This window comes from Drosophila simulans, chromosome 2L (assembly GCF_016746395.2).
Source record: "Drosophila simulans strain w501 chromosome 2L, Prin_Dsim_3.1, whole genome shotgun sequence".
Taxonomy (NCBI): Eukaryota; Metazoa; Arthropoda; class Insecta; order Diptera; family Drosophilidae; genus Drosophila; species Drosophila simulans.
In genome coordinates this window covers 18446653-18462172 of record NC_052520.2, presented here as the reverse complement: position 1 = coordinate 18462172, position 15520 = coordinate 18446653, and the positions used below count along the sequence as shown (strand labels likewise).

The 15520-nt window shown below is 46.8% G+C and overlaps 7 protein-coding genes across 8 annotated transcripts; 4 read left to right on the top strand and 3 right to left on the bottom strand.

Moving 5' to 3' along the window:
- Positions 1 to 284: 284 nt before the first annotated feature.
- On the top strand, positions 285 to 2812 carry LOC6732711 (ATP-sensitive inward rectifier potassium channel 11). Its single transcript, XM_002079789.4, has 5 exons — positions 285 to 755; positions 962 to 1160; positions 1528 to 1923; positions 1999 to 2105; positions 2416 to 2812. Exons 1-5 carry the CDS (start codon positions 526 to 528, stop codon positions 2810 to 2812), a joined length of 1329 nt encoding a protein of 442 aa, XP_002079825.1. The 5' UTR covers positions 285 to 525.
- A 240-nt stretch (positions 2813 to 3052) lies between these two features.
- LOC6732710 lies at positions 3053 to 5336 on the bottom strand. Its single transcript, XM_002079788.4, has 4 exons — positions 5041 to 5336; positions 4687 to 4981; positions 3767 to 4611; positions 3053 to 3709 (listed from the first exon to the last, which is right to left on the bottom strand). Exons 1-4 carry the CDS (start codon positions 5228 to 5230, stop codon positions 3096 to 3098), a joined length of 1944 nt encoding a protein of 647 aa, XP_002079824.1. The 5' UTR covers positions 5231 to 5336; the 3' UTR covers positions 3053 to 3095.
- A 106-nt stretch (positions 5337 to 5442) lies between these two features.
- Positions 5443 to 7905, top strand: LOC6732709 (FAS-associated factor 2). The gene is made up of 3 exons (XM_002079787.4): positions 5443 to 6071; positions 6303 to 7367; positions 7425 to 7905. Exons 1-3 carry the CDS (start codon positions 5949 to 5951, stop codon positions 7629 to 7631), a joined length of 1395 nt encoding a protein of 464 aa, XP_002079823.1. The 5' UTR covers positions 5443 to 5948; the 3' UTR covers positions 7632 to 7905.
- Positions 7906 to 8438: 533 nt separating this feature from the next.
- On the top strand, positions 8439 to 9585 carry LOC6732708 (PRA1 family protein 3). The gene has a single exon (XM_002079786.4). The coding sequence runs from the start codon at positions 8776 to 8778 to the stop codon at positions 9397 to 9399; it is 624 nt and encodes a 207-aa protein (XP_002079822.1). The 5' UTR covers positions 8439 to 8775; the 3' UTR covers positions 9400 to 9585.
- Positions 9586 to 9683: 98 nt separating this feature from the next.
- On the bottom strand, positions 9684 to 10886 carry LOC6732707 (RWD domain-containing protein 4). Its single transcript, XM_002079785.4, has 3 exons — positions 10488 to 10886; positions 10310 to 10419; positions 9684 to 10237 (listed from the first exon to the last, which is right to left on the bottom strand). Exons 1-3 carry the CDS (start codon positions 10593 to 10595, stop codon positions 9811 to 9813), a joined length of 645 nt encoding a protein of 214 aa, XP_002079821.1. The 5' UTR covers positions 10596 to 10886; the 3' UTR covers positions 9684 to 9810.
- A 127-nt stretch (positions 10887 to 11013) lies between these two features.
- Positions 11014 to 13518, top strand: LOC6732706 (protein phosphatase 1F). Its single transcript, XM_002079784.4, has one exon. The coding sequence runs from the start codon at positions 11224 to 11226 to the stop codon at positions 12508 to 12510; it is 1287 nt and encodes a 428-aa protein (XP_002079820.1). The 5' UTR covers positions 11014 to 11223; the 3' UTR covers positions 12511 to 13518.
- LOC6732705 (H/ACA ribonucleoprotein complex non-core subunit NAF1) lies at positions 13475 to 15502 on the bottom strand. 2 transcript variants are annotated; one of them, XM_044922328.1, is made up of 2 exons: positions 15209 to 15502; positions 13475 to 15155 (listed from the first exon to the last, which is right to left on the bottom strand). In XM_044922328.1, exons 1-2 carry the CDS (start codon positions 15351 to 15353, stop codon positions 13534 to 13536), a joined length of 1767 nt encoding a protein of 588 aa, XP_044778263.1. In that variant the 5' UTR covers positions 15354 to 15502; the 3' UTR covers positions 13475 to 13533. The 2 variants fall into 2 exon arrangements, with proteins under 2 accessions (XP_044778263.1, XP_016025439.1); XM_016180348.3 differs by having other exon boundaries at positions 13475 to 15152; positions 15212 to 15501.
- Positions 15503 to 15520: the final 18 nt, after the last annotated feature.

Genomic DNA, 15520 nt, shown 5'->3' with positions numbered 1-15520 from the left:
GCCAAATTCAAACGTAACCGGATATCTTACCAAACACTATCTACTTCCAGTCAAGAGATGCAGATGCAAAAGATTGTGCTGCCCTCCCGACGTATGTATAAAAAGTGAAATATTTGCCAGACTTAGGACAATATTTGATCGTTCGCAAAATAAATACACTGATAGCGTCCGACTTTTACTTTAGATCTTGGGGCACATTTCGAGGCACTAATCTCGGCGGGCGGCGGACAACCGCTGTCATATGCCCCACGAACCAGATAATAAATAAATCCAAATGCACATCTTCAAGGGGCAGATAGTATGGACGCGGACTTAGTCAGTGTCAAGCGGTCAGGCAATCAAGTTGAGCTCTCGCTCTCACTATAAATCGTAGCCGTGGGCCACTGCAGCCTAATTCAATTCAATTAAAATTAAAACGCAGATCTACGCGTTCGAGTGAAATTGCCCCAAATTTCCGACAATTATAGGCCACGCTCTCGTCAGTGATCCCGCGTCTGCGTAGGCGGCAATAGCTGAATCCCGGTCATGCAATCGGACGCATCTCCCCTGGGAGCTGCTGCCACGGATTCCCTACCCATGCACCGCTCCACCTCCATGCCGGTGAAGCCCAAGCCACTGGAGCAGAAGCCGCTGCTCCGCTCCTCCGAAAAGGAGACGGTCAATGCGTCGGATTACTATCCGGAAAGTCCGGGCTTCGTACGGCGCAGAAGGTCAAAAGCAGCCGGCGATCACCTGGAAACACGCAGCGAGCAGAAGTGAGTTGAGTTTAGGCAAAAGGATTTACTAATCAGATAGTTTTTATAATGACTATGGATACGATAAAGGAGTGAATTGAATTTTTTCTTTAAATTAAGCTTTAATGAAACGAAAACCCTTCTTTTGTATGAACTTACAAGTTCATCGAAATATGCCTTCCTTAGTTATTTTAAATAACTAAATTTTCTATTAACCCCACGTTTAGTTTCCCCTACGCACACGACTGGGCGGGCAGTACGATAGAGCTTACTCCAGATTTGGGATCCGGACCGCGGACTTCCTCCTCCGATGGACTGAGGCGCAGTCTTAATCGCGTGATGGAAAAGAACGGCAAGGAGAACGTTGTGTTCCGGCGCATTCCGGAGAAGTCATGGCGCTACATGCGGGATCTGGTCACCACGCTGGTAAGATCCTGGTTCGGCCACAGGAAATCGTCAACGCCCAGAGCCGATCAAGCGCGATCGGATGTGTATAGCATAACGCCAAGTATTCAGCGCAGACTCGATGAACTGGCCAATGAGCCACCGCACCTGAGTCCCCATCTTTCGAAGTCTAATCCTAACCAAAACGAGCGCGTCACGTTCAGCATATAGTCTGTAGTACATTAATCAAGCCATGACCGACTAAAATACTCACACATATTAATAAATACGTATTAACCAACCACATATCCACTTGCTAAATTGAGGGAATATACAGTAAAGCTATTAAAATGGGTCGTATTTTCATTCATTGGTAATCTATAAAGGTCGTTTCTTTCCAATCGCACAGATGGAACTGGAGTGGAAGTATATGCTGACCCTGTTCCTGGGCAGCTACTTCCTCAGCTGGCTGCTCTTCGCAGCTCTCTGCTACGTGGTGGCCTACTCGCACGGTGACTTCATCTTCGATCCGGTAAGTGGCAAGCGAATGGGCGAGGGCGTCGATCCCTGCATCTACGGGGTGCACAGCTGGGTGGCCATGATCATATACTCTGTGGAAACACAGACGACCCTCGGATTCGGCGAAAAGTACGCCAGCGAGGAGTGTCCGGAGACGATCTTCCTGTTCGTCATGCAGATGGTAAGTGCGGCCCTAATCGAGGGCTGTATGGTGAGCGTGATCTATGCCAAGACCGCACGGCCAGCAAGGCAGCTGACCAAGTTGAAGTTCAGCGATAAGGCTGTGGTAAGTAAACTGGCTCCACTGGGTGAGGAGCCACCCATCCCTTCGGATCCATCCTTTAGCGATTATCTCACGTAGATCTGTTATCGCGACGGCAGGCTTTGTTTGCTATTCCGTGTCTGCGATCCCCGCGAGCAGCAGTCTATCGAGTCCAAGATACGAGTCTACATCATCGTGGACAAGCGGTGAGTCACTGTCGCATTTTCGGGAAAATCCCAATACTTAAGTACAATCTGACTTTAATCTTTATATCATTTCGATCTTCCAAGTAAGCTTGACATATAATAAGTTATGGTAAAAGGAATTTGAAGTTATTATTTAAATAAACATTCTAAAATTCTATACAACTATAGAGTGGTTCACACTTGACTCCTTAAATATTGACCCAGTCATAAGGAAAATCCTAAATTAACTGACCTTCCATTTAGATAGTACTTGCTGCTGGATAAAACAAGCAATTAATACGAACCCCCATCTTATCTATTTCGCTGACAGCACGCGCGAGGGAGAGACTATTAAAAGTCACGTTGAACTGAAGCTGGAGGGGAATGGGGAGCAGATTATTCTCTGGCCCGATGTGGTGTGCCATGTCATCGATGAGACCAGTCCGTTGTACCAGTTCACAACAGCGAAACTCTTCAATGCTGCCCAATTCGAGTTGTATGTGTCCATTGTGGGCACTTCCCCTGCCACTGCGCAGATGACGGAGGCCAAGACGTCCTATCTGCCAAGGGAGATTTTCTGGGGCCAGCGGTTCGTCAATATCATCCATTACGACGCTCAAAACGAGCGCTACATTGTCGACTACGAGAACTTCAACAGGACCATATCGGTGGACATGCCCATCTTTAGTCCAAAAAATGATCACTTAAAGCTGGAATACAGAAAGTGAAAAGTTTTTTATAAATACATTTTAAGAAGCTTTCTTATCGCATTACACTTTTGCAGCACTTTATTAAAAACGAATTCAAAAACATTTTATAGACCGCGGTAATTATTCTAAAACATTTGTAAAATATTATCTAAATGTATCGATTAACGAGTTAAAATTTTCATAAGATTCATGAGACGCCAAAAACTATTTTGAAAAATATTTTTAATAGTTGAAAATAACAATAAATTAAATACAATATTAACAATGTTTCAATTATTTATTAACATGTCTTCCGCTCATTTTACTCTCCGCATGATTCCGTTTTCTCCTGCTCCAGGTAGAACTTCAATTTGGCCTTCAACATTTCGTTTTCATTTTTTAGGCGCGTGAACTCGCGCATGAAGCTATCTCCTTGAAGTAGTAAAGCTAGGGCGTCTCGGATCTCCCTTGTGTTTTCCGCCTGCTTGTCCATGTATTTGGTCATCTTATTGGCCAGTAGCCGCTGATTAGAGAAGGTAACATACTCGAGTTCCCGCTCCACCTTCCCGCAGCGCTGGTCTACAAAATCTCTTAGCTCGCTGAATTCCTTGCGCCAATCTGCATCCATTTGGGCGGAAAGTCCGCTTGACGATTTGGCCAGCAACTGCTGAGGCTTCAAGAGAGGATTTGAGGATTGTGGTGTGATGTTAGCATGGTGCGGGGTACTGTTTCGACTGGCCGAAAGTAGGCGCAGACGTCGTTTCATTTCTGCGTCCACCGGCGGTGGATTCTCTTTGTCGCTGCCGCCTCCTGTGCTGCTGGCCACGGAAATGTTGGCAGACTGCTCCTCGCAGAGCTCGTCCGTCTCGGCGATCTTCATCAGCTTTCCATCTCCGGAAATGTTGCTCCGATCTTTAAGTGGGCCGCTTAAGGTCTCTGCAAATAATAAGCTTATTAAAACTAAAAAAAAAAAAAATCTCTACAGTAACTTGCGTTGCAGTGACTCCGTGGTAGAGCTGTTAACTGAGTTATCCACCGAGGTGGGGCCAGATGACACTGGAGGACAAAGACTTTGACGGTTGGCAGTTTCATTAGGTTGCGGTTTTCGGTTGAGCGTCTCCCAGTCAAAACTATCTCTGTAAGAGGCGCCCAAGCGGGTCGACATGCGATCCACAGCCCTCGGACCTTGGGCATCCAGGAACTCGCAAAAGGAATCCCGGCGAACTATGGTAGGTGTTGACACGCCGTAACCCAGACTGGTCAGATGATGGTTTTGGGTGCTCAACAAATTAGCGGCAATCGATTTACGCAACTCATCGCTGGGCCCGCGCTCTACACGAGGAGCTTCGGCCGTCAAACCAGTTGCATTTTCGGAGCTGTTGAGGCTACCGTTCTGCTGGCTATCCACACTTGGCACGGGCACAAAGGCTACACGTGTCACAGCCGCATCATGAACACTCCTCACGGCCAGCGGAGCCTTTGTACTCCTCATATCATAGGCTATCAATTCGCCCTTAAGGTTACCAGCACAAAGGTAAGTGCCACATTCGCTAAGTGCCACCGTCGATAGCGGATGCGAGTAGGTCAGGCGATCCGTGGATGCCTGAGCACGATTTCGTCGAATGTCGAAGATGTTTATCTTGCAATCGTAGCCCACGCTGACCAGCAGTGCCGGCTGGGATGCGCACATACTGATGTCCCGGCAGGGAGCACTGTGCGCTTCGCTGGCATGGAAAATCTTCCGCATTCCCTGCACATCATAGACGGTCACGGCTCCTTTATAGGAAGCGATTGACAAATGGAAGCGTTTGCTCGGATGAAAGCGCACAAGAGTAGAGCTTATATGAACAGGATAGCAAAAGGTTAATGCAATCTTGTTCTAAGATGCCTATGTTATTAGGTCTTTAACTTACTCGCCATCTATGGTGAAGGTGTTGGTCTTCTGCTTGGTCTTGGTGCCCAAGATACTGATGTCCCCGCCATCGCGCACGGCGGCTATATACTCGTCCGTATTGTTGTAGTCCATGTAGAGGACAGTACTCCTTTGCGGGTCCGCCGGAAAACGGTGGATGAGCTGTGCCGTCCGGAAGTTGTATAGCTTAACACAACCGCTCTGGCCCACGGCGATCTCTTCCAGGGATTGTTTGGCGCACGCCACACAGAAGGCATTATCGATGGTGAGCTTACGGACTCGTTGAATCTCGGGCGCTGTGAAATGGGAAGTTTATTACATCCGTTGGATTGGGGGACTCGCACCTCTCTCTTACTCTTGCCATCCTTCTCCTTTATTCGCATCACGGCCAAGCCCGCCATTTTATCCACCTCCACGAAGACCCGGCGCTGGCCGTTGAACTGAAAGTCCGTGGGCTCTGCATTCTGGTGCACATACTCAGACTTTGTCTCCAGATCCGCGAAGTCGGAGAGCACAGTTTTCTTAGACGTGGAAATCACATACATTTTGATCTATTTATTCAGATATTTACACAATTCAAATTTGAGTGCTATTGTTCGGATTGATTAAAGAATGTGCCCGCCGCTTTATTACCTGAAAATTCCAAAGCTCTTCCGTCGATTCTCCAAGTGATGTTAGACAAATAGGCTGATTCCACTACTCCTTGGTTTCATCCGACACCTTTGAAATAAATGTCAATATTGCTTTTAATCAGTTCTGTGTTTTATAGCGCCAGGCATAGAGATCAAATAAATAAGAAAAATAATTTTGTAATAAGCGAACTCAAATTGTTACTGCGCAAATAGCAGGTGCTGTGACCGCTGGAGTTCGCAGTGAGAACACTTCGGCCTGCGCGGTCACACTAGTCATTCACAACTAAATTCATCGGATCATTGGCAGAAAGGCAAGAAGAAGAGCAAGCAATCACCTGCGGAAAAGAAATAAATTGCCAAGAAATGTTAAACGCCTTGTAGTGCGGCAATTTGGCGTGCGTTGAAATGATTCCTGGCGACCAGTAGAAGCATTTAGTGCCCACGCTACTCATCCCCCGTCCCTCGCCGCAGCGGCTGAGCCACTGGACAAAGGCCAGCTTACAACAAAAACAACACCACAGAGACAGTCACGGCCCATTGGCACCCACACAAGCACACACACATACGCACGCACTGCGTAGAAGCCAACAACAACGTCAACTGGGAACGGAGGCCTTCAACTGCAGGAAATATGGAAGCTGATGGACTGACCAACGAACAGACGGAGAAGGTGCTCCAGTTCCAGGATCTCACCGGTATCGAGGACATGAACGTCTGTCGCGACGTCCTAATCAGACACCAATGGGATCTCGAGGTATGCATATGTTTATATGCCCAAACAGTGAATGTCAGAATAACAGGGACACGTAAGACGCCAGTCCTTCATACAGTGGTGGCTGGAAAAATACTACTACTAACGACTAAAGATAGTAATCATTTTATACAAAATTAATTTTATATTTGTTTTTTTTTTTTCAATGGGCCATATTCGCCCTGCAAAACGAAATACCAGCTTATTTACCATTTTTCATATCTAAATTTGCAGGTGGCCTTCCAGGAGCAGCTAAATATCCGCGAGGGCCGTCCCACTATGTTCGCCGCCTCCACAGATGTCCGAGCGCCCGCTGTCGTTAACGACCGCTTCCTACAGCAGGTGTTTTCCGCCAACATGCCTGGCGGAAGGACGGTTAGCCGGGTGCCCAGTGGCCCCGTTCCCCGCAGCTTCACCGGCATTCTTGGATACGTGATTAACTTCGTATTTCAATACTTCTATTCCACGGTGACGAGCATCGTCAGTGCGTTTGTGAACCTGGGCGGCGGAAACGAAGCCCGCTTGGTGACAGATCCACTGGGCGATGTGATGAAGTTTATTAGGGAATACTACGAAAGGTATCCCGAGCACCCGGTTTTCTATCAGGGCACATATGCCCAGGCCCTGAACGATGCTAAGCAGGAGCTGCGCTTTCTAATCGTTTACCTGCACAAGGATCCCACCAAGAACCCAGATGTGGAATCGTTCTGCCGCAACACACTGTCGTCAAGATCGGTCATTGACTACATTAACACACACACTCTGTTATGGGGATGCGACGTAGCCACGCCGGAGGGATACCGGGTTATGCAGTCGATCACGGTGCGCAGCTATCCAACGATGGTGATGATCAGCCTTCGAGCAAATCGCATGATGATCGTCGGACGCTTCGAGGGGGATTGCACGCCCGAAGAGCTGCTCCGTCGCCTCCAGTCGGTGACGAACGCCAACGAGGTGTGGCTGAGTCAAGCGCGTGCAGATCGCTTGGAGCGGAATTTTACACAGACTTTAAGAAGACAGCAGGACGAGGCCTACGAGCAGAGTTTGCTTGCGGACGAGGAGAAGGAGCGTCAGCGCCAAAGGGAGCGAGATGCCGTCCGGCAGGCGGAGGAGGCTGTGGAACAAGCTCGACGCGATGTCGAGCTTCGCAAGGAGGAGATTGCCCGGCAAAAGATCGAGCTGGCCACTCTGGTGCCATCCGAGCCGACAGTGGATGCTGTCGGCGCCATCGCAGTTGTATTCAAGCTGCCCAGTGGAACACGCCTAGAGCGCCGATTTAACCAGACGGATTCGGTGCTTGTAAGCTACACAAATTTAAACTGCTAATTTGGGATTGATTATCTGATATTTTTGCAGGACGTTTATCACTATCTCTTCTGCCATCCCGATTCGCCGGATGAGTTCGAGATCACAACGAATTTCCCAAAGCGCGTGCTCTTCTCGAAAGCGAATTTGGATGCCGCTGGGGAAGCAGGCACAGCCAAGGAGACGCTGAACAAAAGCCTTCAGGCCGTGGGACTCAAGAACCGCGAGGTGCTGTTCGTTAACGATCTGGAAGCGTAACCAAGCACCACTTACCAAATGAAAGCATCATCGTGTTACCAGCAGCAACGCATTACCAAAACTTGAACCAAGTTTTAAGTAGTCGTAGTCAACGTCCAAGTCGGAGGATAAACAGAGAAACTATTCCTAATTTAATCATGAACATTAATATTAATAATTGTTTAACAATGTTTAGGTTGATTCTCTAATCTGCCCAACACCACCAACCAACCTGTTTCTCAAACATTCACACATCAGTAAAAATCGTTTCCAGAATAATTTCCGTGAACCACAATTTAGTTCTTTTTATTTAAGATGCGTTGTTATGTTAGCTGTACTTATACTTCCGTCTGTTTAGCGGAAAATAGAGCCACATTCTTGTTATTTGACAGAGAGTTTGAATTCAATTTGAATGTGGTCAGATTGAAGTTATAAATAATCATTTTAAGTGAGAACGTTCAAATACACAAGTTCGGGACAGTTGATCATAAAAATATAGTTATACAGACATTACTTTAAAACGACAAACAAGTGCTTTTCTATAATATGGGCTTCGTGTAAGTTTACTGAATATCAAAAGAAAAACCAAATTTAAGTTTAAAATATATTTTTTAATTTTTGGTATGGCAACGCCATTTGTACCTATCGATAGCTCATGGTGATGGACTATTACGACTCACGCACTTAATGCCTAATATTTAATTAATTTAATAATTAATTTTACAATTTCATTGCTAGCGAATGATTAAAATGGGTAAAGTTAAATTGTGCGACGAGTCTATACAATTCCTTCTTGTGTACTCACGGCAGCAGTCACGAGCCCACCTCCAGAATCCCATAGTCATTGCTTGTTAGTCAGCACGAAAGTCACGACGGAGTCGTGTGAAAATCTGCATATACGCTGGAATTCCGAGGATTGGAGGATAATAGTGAGCAAGAGGACAATAACGACTGGTTCACCGACGACGAGAGGACGCGTCTGCTGCCCGGGAAAAGGGGAAAATTAGCAACCACTGGCTTGCGGCCGAAAATTCGGCAGTTGACTTCTAATCTGCTCAACGTGGAGGAGGTTCGCAACGTCGCACGGAGCCTACGTCAACCGAGCTATCAGAAGCTCTTTCAGCAGGACAAGAGCCAGCAGGACATCCGCAATAAACCGAAGACCATGACAACGCCCTCCACTTCCGTGGGCGATGCAGCCGCCGCCTTGTCCGGCAATCTTCAGTTGCCGCCTCTGCGAACCCTCGATGACTTCATCCTGGGATCGGCCCGGTTCCAACTGCCCAATCTCAAGGATTTTGAGAAGTGGGGCAACCGGGTGGTGAAGAACCTGCTCTACTATCAAACAAATTACTTTTTGCTCTTCCTTACCATCTACGCTTTGATGATTTTCTGCAATCCTTCAAAGATTATTACTGGTCTGCTGGTGCAGGCTTTGATCATAGGCGTTATCTGGCAGTTCTTTAGCGGAAAGTCGAAGAAGAACTTCATCGCCAGTCGTCTGACTGGCGGAAATGCCAATGCAGCGGAGCAGAATGCCCAACAGAAGTGGTACATCCTGGCTGGAGCTCTGCTCGGAGGTTATCTCCTTCTGCACCTGCTGAGCGCAGTGCTCTTGACGATTTTCACCGTGTTGCTGCCTATTTCGCTGACCTTCATCCACGCCTCCTTGCGACTGCGAAACATCAAGAACAAGCTGACCAACAGCATCGAGAGCTTTGCTCCCTCCACTCCCATGGGCTCCTTTCTGGATGCCCTAAATGTCCGGGCCGAAGGCGTCTTTAATTAGACTGACCCGTTTGACACAGTTGGAATGATCGTTTTTATCGCTAGTTATCCTTGTCAATGTTGATCCTTGCTAAGCAAATCCCGGTATTATAATCGATTTTTATTTTTACTTTTGTATTAAACTATGATTTTATGCAGCCATCATGTAACGCAAATATTACAAATGTCAATAAAGTTCTCCCAGGAATTTTGCTGTGTTGCTCCTCTAAAGGTAATCTAATCTTATAAGGGCCAATCCTCGCACCCAAATCAAAAGTTGCAACCTTAAATAGTTAGTAGCGTAAATAGATTTTATGATAGCCGCGCATGCAGTCACTCGCATTTATTCTATCACATAAAAACGGTATTGGCTTTTGATTTCAATTTGAGGTTTCCTCGATGTTTTTACTCCTATTTTTAGTTGGTAGGCATTTTAGTTGTTCAGGGGATGGAGAGCTGGAGCGTTGGACGCTGCGATTTCGGCGGCAGTGAGAGCGTCATCGTTTTTGCCACCCGTCTGCGATAAATGCTTGACGAGGTCCACCCAATCCCAGCCACGTTCCCGGTCTCCTTTGTGATCGGTTCTCTCCCACTGCCGGCGCTTTTGCGCCTTAGTCAAGTGCTCCTTCTTGGGCTCCTTCTTCTTGGACTCCGCATCGGCATTGGGATCGGAGATCTTTAGAGCACCCACGCCATCATCCACTAACGCTACCGTGGGAGCGGATTCGGGTTGCTCTGCGGTTAGTTGCTCCAGGTTGTCCTTAAGGCATTCGAACAGGGTATATGTCATACCACAGCCCAGCCATTGGTCCGCTTCCGTACTCAGAGCCGTTTGGATCCCTTCCTTGACAGCTGGCAGTCTGTTGAAAAGGAAAGCGTCGTCTTTAGAGCTAAGCATTGTCCAATATCCCAGGGAATACCGATGCACTTACAGATTCCTATTGTAAAACGCGTTCATGTTGATCGCTGGCGCTTCATCGGGGTAATTTTCGCCCCACTTGAGCTCGACCAAAAACGACTTGTAGCTATCCTCTTCGCCATACTAAAAGTTCATTTATTATATTCAAAATTAACATATTTGTGTGCATTTTTTTTATCCATGTGGCTTACTTTGTACTGAAATGTGACGCTATCTATTTCCTTGAAGTTCGTGTCGCCCTCGTATATTGACTGCAATGCCTCCCGTTCTTCCGTTTGCTGTTCCAGTGGCGTGCTCATGGTAAATTGTGTGGATTATTATTACTGTTTAGGATTTTAACATTTTTTGTTAAAACAACACAAAAATCATAAGTGATTTTGTAACAAAAACAAAAGCAACAGTAACAATCAGCTGGCCACCGGTGGATGTGTGGCCGTTCCATTTTAAATCAGTTATAGCCTGTCTCCACTTTCGCATGCGGCCTTAAAATAAATATATGTTTTTTTATATATCGGAAAGGAAATTATGTTTATATTTATATTCTATTAATTTTAAATAGCTCTGTAGTTTTTTTGTGTTTCAAAATATAAAGGATGATGCAAATAAAGGTTTTCAATCAAAATTTAAAGAAAATAAAAAGAGAAATTCAACGTAATATGAAACCGATGATGAAGGGTAACCAATCTTCGTAGGTGGGAATATCCCGAATCCTTTTCGATAGGCAGAGCAAAGTTATCGAGCCAGTACAGTTCAGTTCGCAGCAGAACAACATAGAAGAACGCAAACAATAACAACATAAAAACTCATAAAATGCACAGTGCGCGCGTGAATCATCGTTGAGCAACAATTAGCATTGATTAACTCATGATCGCGCGGCGCCACTAGCAGCGGCAACAGGAACTGGGGTACACGCGACCCTTGACAAGTATGTCGTCAGATGCGATTCCCGCATCGGAATGTGCGCACCTGGTGGAATTTAAGCGATTTCTGGCCAGTACGGCGGAGAAGGCAGCAGCCGTAAGCGAGGAGGTGGTCAGCCGGAGTTGTGTAACCCGTACGTCCAATGAGACATACAAAGTGTCCGGCGAGGAGCGTCATGCCGAATTCGTCTCAGCGATTTGGAAACAACTGGAGACTCGAGGATGTCCGGCGCAGTTCCGGATTAAGCTACTCCATCGAAGCACACAGCAGCTGGAGCAGGATCTGTGCTTTGCCAAGGAGTGTGAAGTCACCGTGGAGGGTCCGCCACAGTACGATCTTCTCAAGCTGCAGAAGTTCGTGGCCAGTGAGTTTGAGAAGTACATCCTAAAACTCACCGACAACTCGGAGGTGGATCGCCTCAAGGACTTCGCTGATGAGGCGGCGACGGAAAACTGCGAGTGCCACCAACAGAAAGAACCCCTGCACACATCTGCCGCTGTTAAGAACAAACCCCGCAAAATGGAGGATCGCTGTGTTTGCCTGGATCGATTTGGTGAAATGTACGAGTTGCCGGACAAGACCACCCGTTTTTTTGGCGTCTTTGATGGTCACTCTGGCTCTTTGTCCGCCACCTATGCAACCAGCCAACTTCCACAACTGCTGGCCGATCAGCTTAAAGCAAATCCAGATCCTGCTGCATTCTCCCCAGACTTTTATCGCAATGCCTTCGAGTCGGCATTTTTGTTGGCCGACGAACGTTTCACCCAGAAGAAAATCACCAGCGGCACAACCAGCGTGTGTGCCTTGATCACAAAGCATCAGCTTTATATCGCTTGGGTGGGCGATTCCAAGGCCCTTCTCGTGGGCAAGCGGACTCAATTGCAGCTGGTGAAACCGCACAAGCCAGAGAATCCGGATGAGCGCAAGAGAATAGAAACAGCCGGTGGAACAGTGCTCCACGCCCAGGGGCAGTGGCGTGTAAATGGGATTCTGAACGTGGCCCGTTCCATTGGCGACTACAGCCTGGAGGCAGTGATCGCAGAGCCGGACTTCGTGGATGTGCAGTTAAATGAGGCTCACGACTTTCTCGTACTAGGCACCGATGGCCTGTGGGATCATGTGCCCGAGTCGCTCATAATCGAAACCGTTTACGATTCCCTAGCGGATACTACAATGAAGTTGGACGACATTCCCAAACTGCTGATAGAGGCTGCAAAGGAGCGGGATTCCCAGGACAACATAACAGCGGTGGTGGTTTTGCTCAAACCGCGACACCAGATCGAACATCTTTAAAAGTTTAGGTCCGAGGAGCGAATTTTTTATATTGTTACCCGCCTTGGGATGGGTTAATTTTGTACAAATTCGAAGCAACTTAAAAGTCTTAGTATCGAAAAGTAATCTTGAAAAATCATATCAAATTTTACGTATTCGAAAAAGAAAAGTGCCAAATATTTTTAATCAATTCAAGAACGCAATATACACTTGATATTGGCATGCATATTGTGGGAATATAAGTGAAATATTCCATTTTCTAAAAGATTATTGAACGTACGCAATCGTTTAATGTGATACAACGAAAATAAGGTATTACAAGATGATAGAACCCAAATCCTTGCCTAATTAAAAACTAATAATATGCCCAAAGATTACTTTCCGAACCTATGCACATTTGCACATTAATCATCAACGAAAATTAACCCAAACCGGCCCACTGTTGTTTCGTTTACTTTACGTTATTGTTGTAATGTAAATAGCTTGGAGCTGTTCGGAGTGCTCCTACACTTATTGTCACATTCTCACGTGCCTACGTGGTCCTGGAAATGGATGACCCCATCCCGGTCCACTTGTTTGGTTGCTCGAATAAGCTCAATCAAAATATTTTGTGGTTGCTCAGCAGTTGAACGAAATTTTAACAAGTTACATCCAAGTCTCGGCTTAAGGCAACTGTTGTTAGCCCCAATAGTATATAGAAAAAGTGCACAAGTACGCACATAAACATGTTTACATATATTTTAGATTAGCCAGCAAGCATATTATACACATTGAAGTTGTTTTCGGCCGCTTAGTGCTTCCTGCTGTACGATAATAAGCCAAGCCAGGTATACATGTATCGTAGTTAAACGCGTATATATATTTACACCCGTAAACGTATTTAATGATCCCACACAGATTAAGTACCTTTTTATACAAATCCAACGAACCTTTCATGCATTTTATCGAACAACCCAGAACACATTTTTAACAACACACACGCAAATTGATTAAGATTTTTTATTGGAATAATAAAAGTAATTCACTGAATTGTCATACCTATCTCTAGCTGGGTGGCGGCTGACCCTGATGTGACCGGTTGTTCGGCGGAGGAGGAGCAAAGGGTGGTGGTGGCGGGTACATCTGTGGGTACATGGGCGGCGGCATGGCGTAGGGCATTCCGTAGCCATAGTTGGGCACTGGGAAGGGCATGCCAGGATGCTGCTGAGCCATGTTAAAGTTAGCCGCTGCCTGGTGATAGTTCTGGTAGTAGTTGGAGTGCCAACTGCCCGGATTGTAGCTTGGATGGTAGTTGTACTGTTCGTCCCGTGGCTGATTTTGGTTGTTCTGGTTGATGGATGGTCGCTGGCTCTGGCGGAAACTCTCTCGTTGCCCACGACGTCCGCGCTGACGAGGAGGAGGAACCACTGAAGAAGCCTGAGTGGCTGTCGTGGCCACCGAGGTTACCGTGTCCACGGAATCTGTGGAGTTTGTGCGATCCCTTTGGCGGCGCTTTCGCTGCTCTGCCCTGGCTTCTCTTTCCTCTTCATCATCCGAGTGATCTACGTAGCGGGCTGGTGGTTCTACATCGTGTTCCCACGAAGCATCCGATCCTCGAACTTGCATTAGCTTGGAGAGGATCACAAATTGAGTGTGTTCGGTTTTGGGAGCGCAGTACACTACGTCGCCAATTTTGATGCCCCTATCGAGGATCTGTTGGTTACTGTTAAATCGAACGCAGTACAGTGGATCCGACACTTGACCCAACACATCGAACACTTCGCCCAGGACCTTGCGACCCTTCTCCAGGAACAAAACGGTGTCGAGATCGAATAGCATAGAATTCGGCAGCACGGAAACCAAAACAAGCTGATCGACGATGGACTGAACTTTGCCCAGTTCAACGCATTCATCCTCGGGTACAGTAATCTCTAGCTGATGGATGGGCGGAAGGTCATCAAGGAGCATTTCTCCTCGTACTTTCGGGGGCTGGCGACGACGAGACCGATCTCCTGTAGCACCATCTTCATCGAAGTCCTCGTCATCCTCATCGCAATCCACGGTGTTGATCCTTTTGTCAATCTTCTTGCGAAGTACGGTGAGGTATTCTCCTTCGGAATCGGAGTCGGAGTCACTGCTGCTGCTGCTGCTTTTTGAGCTCTCGTCGTCCGAGCTAACAGCTACAACTGGACGATATGCAGTGGTGGAGGAGGCGGGGTCTGTAACTGGAACTTCAATCACATCGTTGTCGCCGTTCTGCACTTTCTCCTCATCGGAGTCATCAGAGCTGTAGGCAGCCAACAGACTGAGGCCACTTGCTTTAGGACTTGAATTAACCTCTGGAGCGGGCTGAACTTGAGATGCGGTCATAGTGGCAGACGCATCAGAGGCAACTTTTTTGGATTCTTCCGATGTTAAAGGAGTGGCTTCCGATTGGCCAGACGTTTCACAATCCATTTCCTGAGGGGTCTCCTGCTTTTTACCAGGACTTCCCTGGACCACGAGATTTGATGATGTTTCGCACTCCATTCCCATACCCTGTTGCTCCTGTGCAAGATTATTCACTGAATCCGCAGCCTTTTCCTGGGTTGTGGTCGATGTTATGGCTTGTGTTGACTCATTTACCAGTTCATTCTCCACCTGCTTCTCCATTTCTACTGGTTCTTCTACTGCATTCGTAGTTTCTGCATGAAAATTCCAAGTATATTATTGAATTAATAGCATAGAAAGCTCATAAGCTTACCTGTAGTCGCTGATTGCACCTTATCTGTTGATAAGTCTGCTTCCAAGGCGCTATGTTTCCCCAATTCAACAGCTGTTTCAGTGGATTGCGGCTCTTCAATTGAAGCTGAAGCCTTTACAGCCGTAGGCTGCTCACTTTCCATACTTATTTAACTTTAAATAGTTAGACGATTCCTTAATCAAGCTGAAATCGCAGGCAAACGAATATCAACTGGGAATAAACACGTTGAATGCCCGCACGTGTTGTCTTCTTCTTCCTAAAATAACATTCACAGTCACAGTAAAGAGAACACATCGAATCGTTGCGAAT

Coding starts and splice junctions, on each gene's coding strand:
- LOC6732706 (XM_002079784.4), top strand. CDS start 11,224: ATGTCGTCAGATGCGATTCCCGCATCGGAATGTGCGCACCTGGTGGAA.
- LOC6732708 (XM_002079786.4), top strand. CDS start 8,776: ATGACAACGCCCTCCACTTCCGTGGGCGATGCAGCCGCCGCCTTGTCC.
- LOC6732707 (XM_002079785.4), bottom strand. CDS start 10,595: ATGAGCACGCCACTGGAACAGCAAACGGAAGAACGGGAGGCATTGCAG. Junction 10,420..10,487: donor GCGTCACATTTCAGTACAAA/GTAAGCCACATG, acceptor ATGAACTTTTAG/TATGGCGAAGAGGATAGCTA. Junction 10,238..10,309: donor GCGTTTTACAATAGGAATCT/GTAAGTGCATCG, acceptor CCTTTTCAACAG/ACTGCCAGCTGTCAAGGAAG.
- LOC6732709 (XM_002079787.4), top strand. CDS start 5,949: ATGGAAGCTGATGGACTGACCAACGAACAGACGGAGAAGGTGCTCCAG. Junction 6,072..6,302: donor GACACCAATGGGATCTCGAG/GTATGCATATGT, acceptor CTAAATTTGCAG/GTGGCCTTCCAGGAGCAGCT. Junction 7,368..7,424: donor ACCAGACGGATTCGGTGCTT/GTAAGCTACACA, acceptor ATATTTTTGCAG/GACGTTTATCACTATCTCTT.
- LOC6732710 (XM_002079788.4), bottom strand. CDS start 5,230: ATGTATGTGATTTCCACGTCTAAGAAAACTGTGCTCTCCGACTTCGCG. Junction 4,612..4,686: donor ACCTTCACCATAGATGGCGA/GTAAGTTAAAGA, acceptor TGTTCATATAAG/CTCTACTCTTGTGCGCTTTC. Junction 3,710..3,766: donor TACCACGGAGTCACTGCAAC/GCAAGTTACTGT, acceptor TATTATTTGCAG/AGACCTTAAGCGGCCCACTT.
- LOC6732705 (XM_044922328.1), bottom strand. CDS start 15,353: ATGGAAAGTGAGCAGCCTACGGCTGTAAAGGCTTCAGCTTCAATTGAA. Junction 15,156..15,208: donor GCAATCAGCGACTACAGGTA/AGCTTATGAGCT, acceptor GGAATTTTCATG/CAGAAACTACGAATGCAGTA.
- LOC6732711 (XM_002079789.4), top strand. CDS start 526: ATGCAATCGGACGCATCTCCCCTGGGAGCTGCTGCCACGGATTCCCTA. Junction 1,161..1,527: donor GGGATCTGGTCACCACGCTG/GTAAGATCCTGG, acceptor CCAATCGCACAG/ATGGAACTGGAGTGGAAGTA. Junction 2,106..2,415: donor TACATCATCGTGGACAAGCG/GTGAGTCACTGT, acceptor TTTCGCTGACAG/CACGCGCGAGGGAGAGACTA.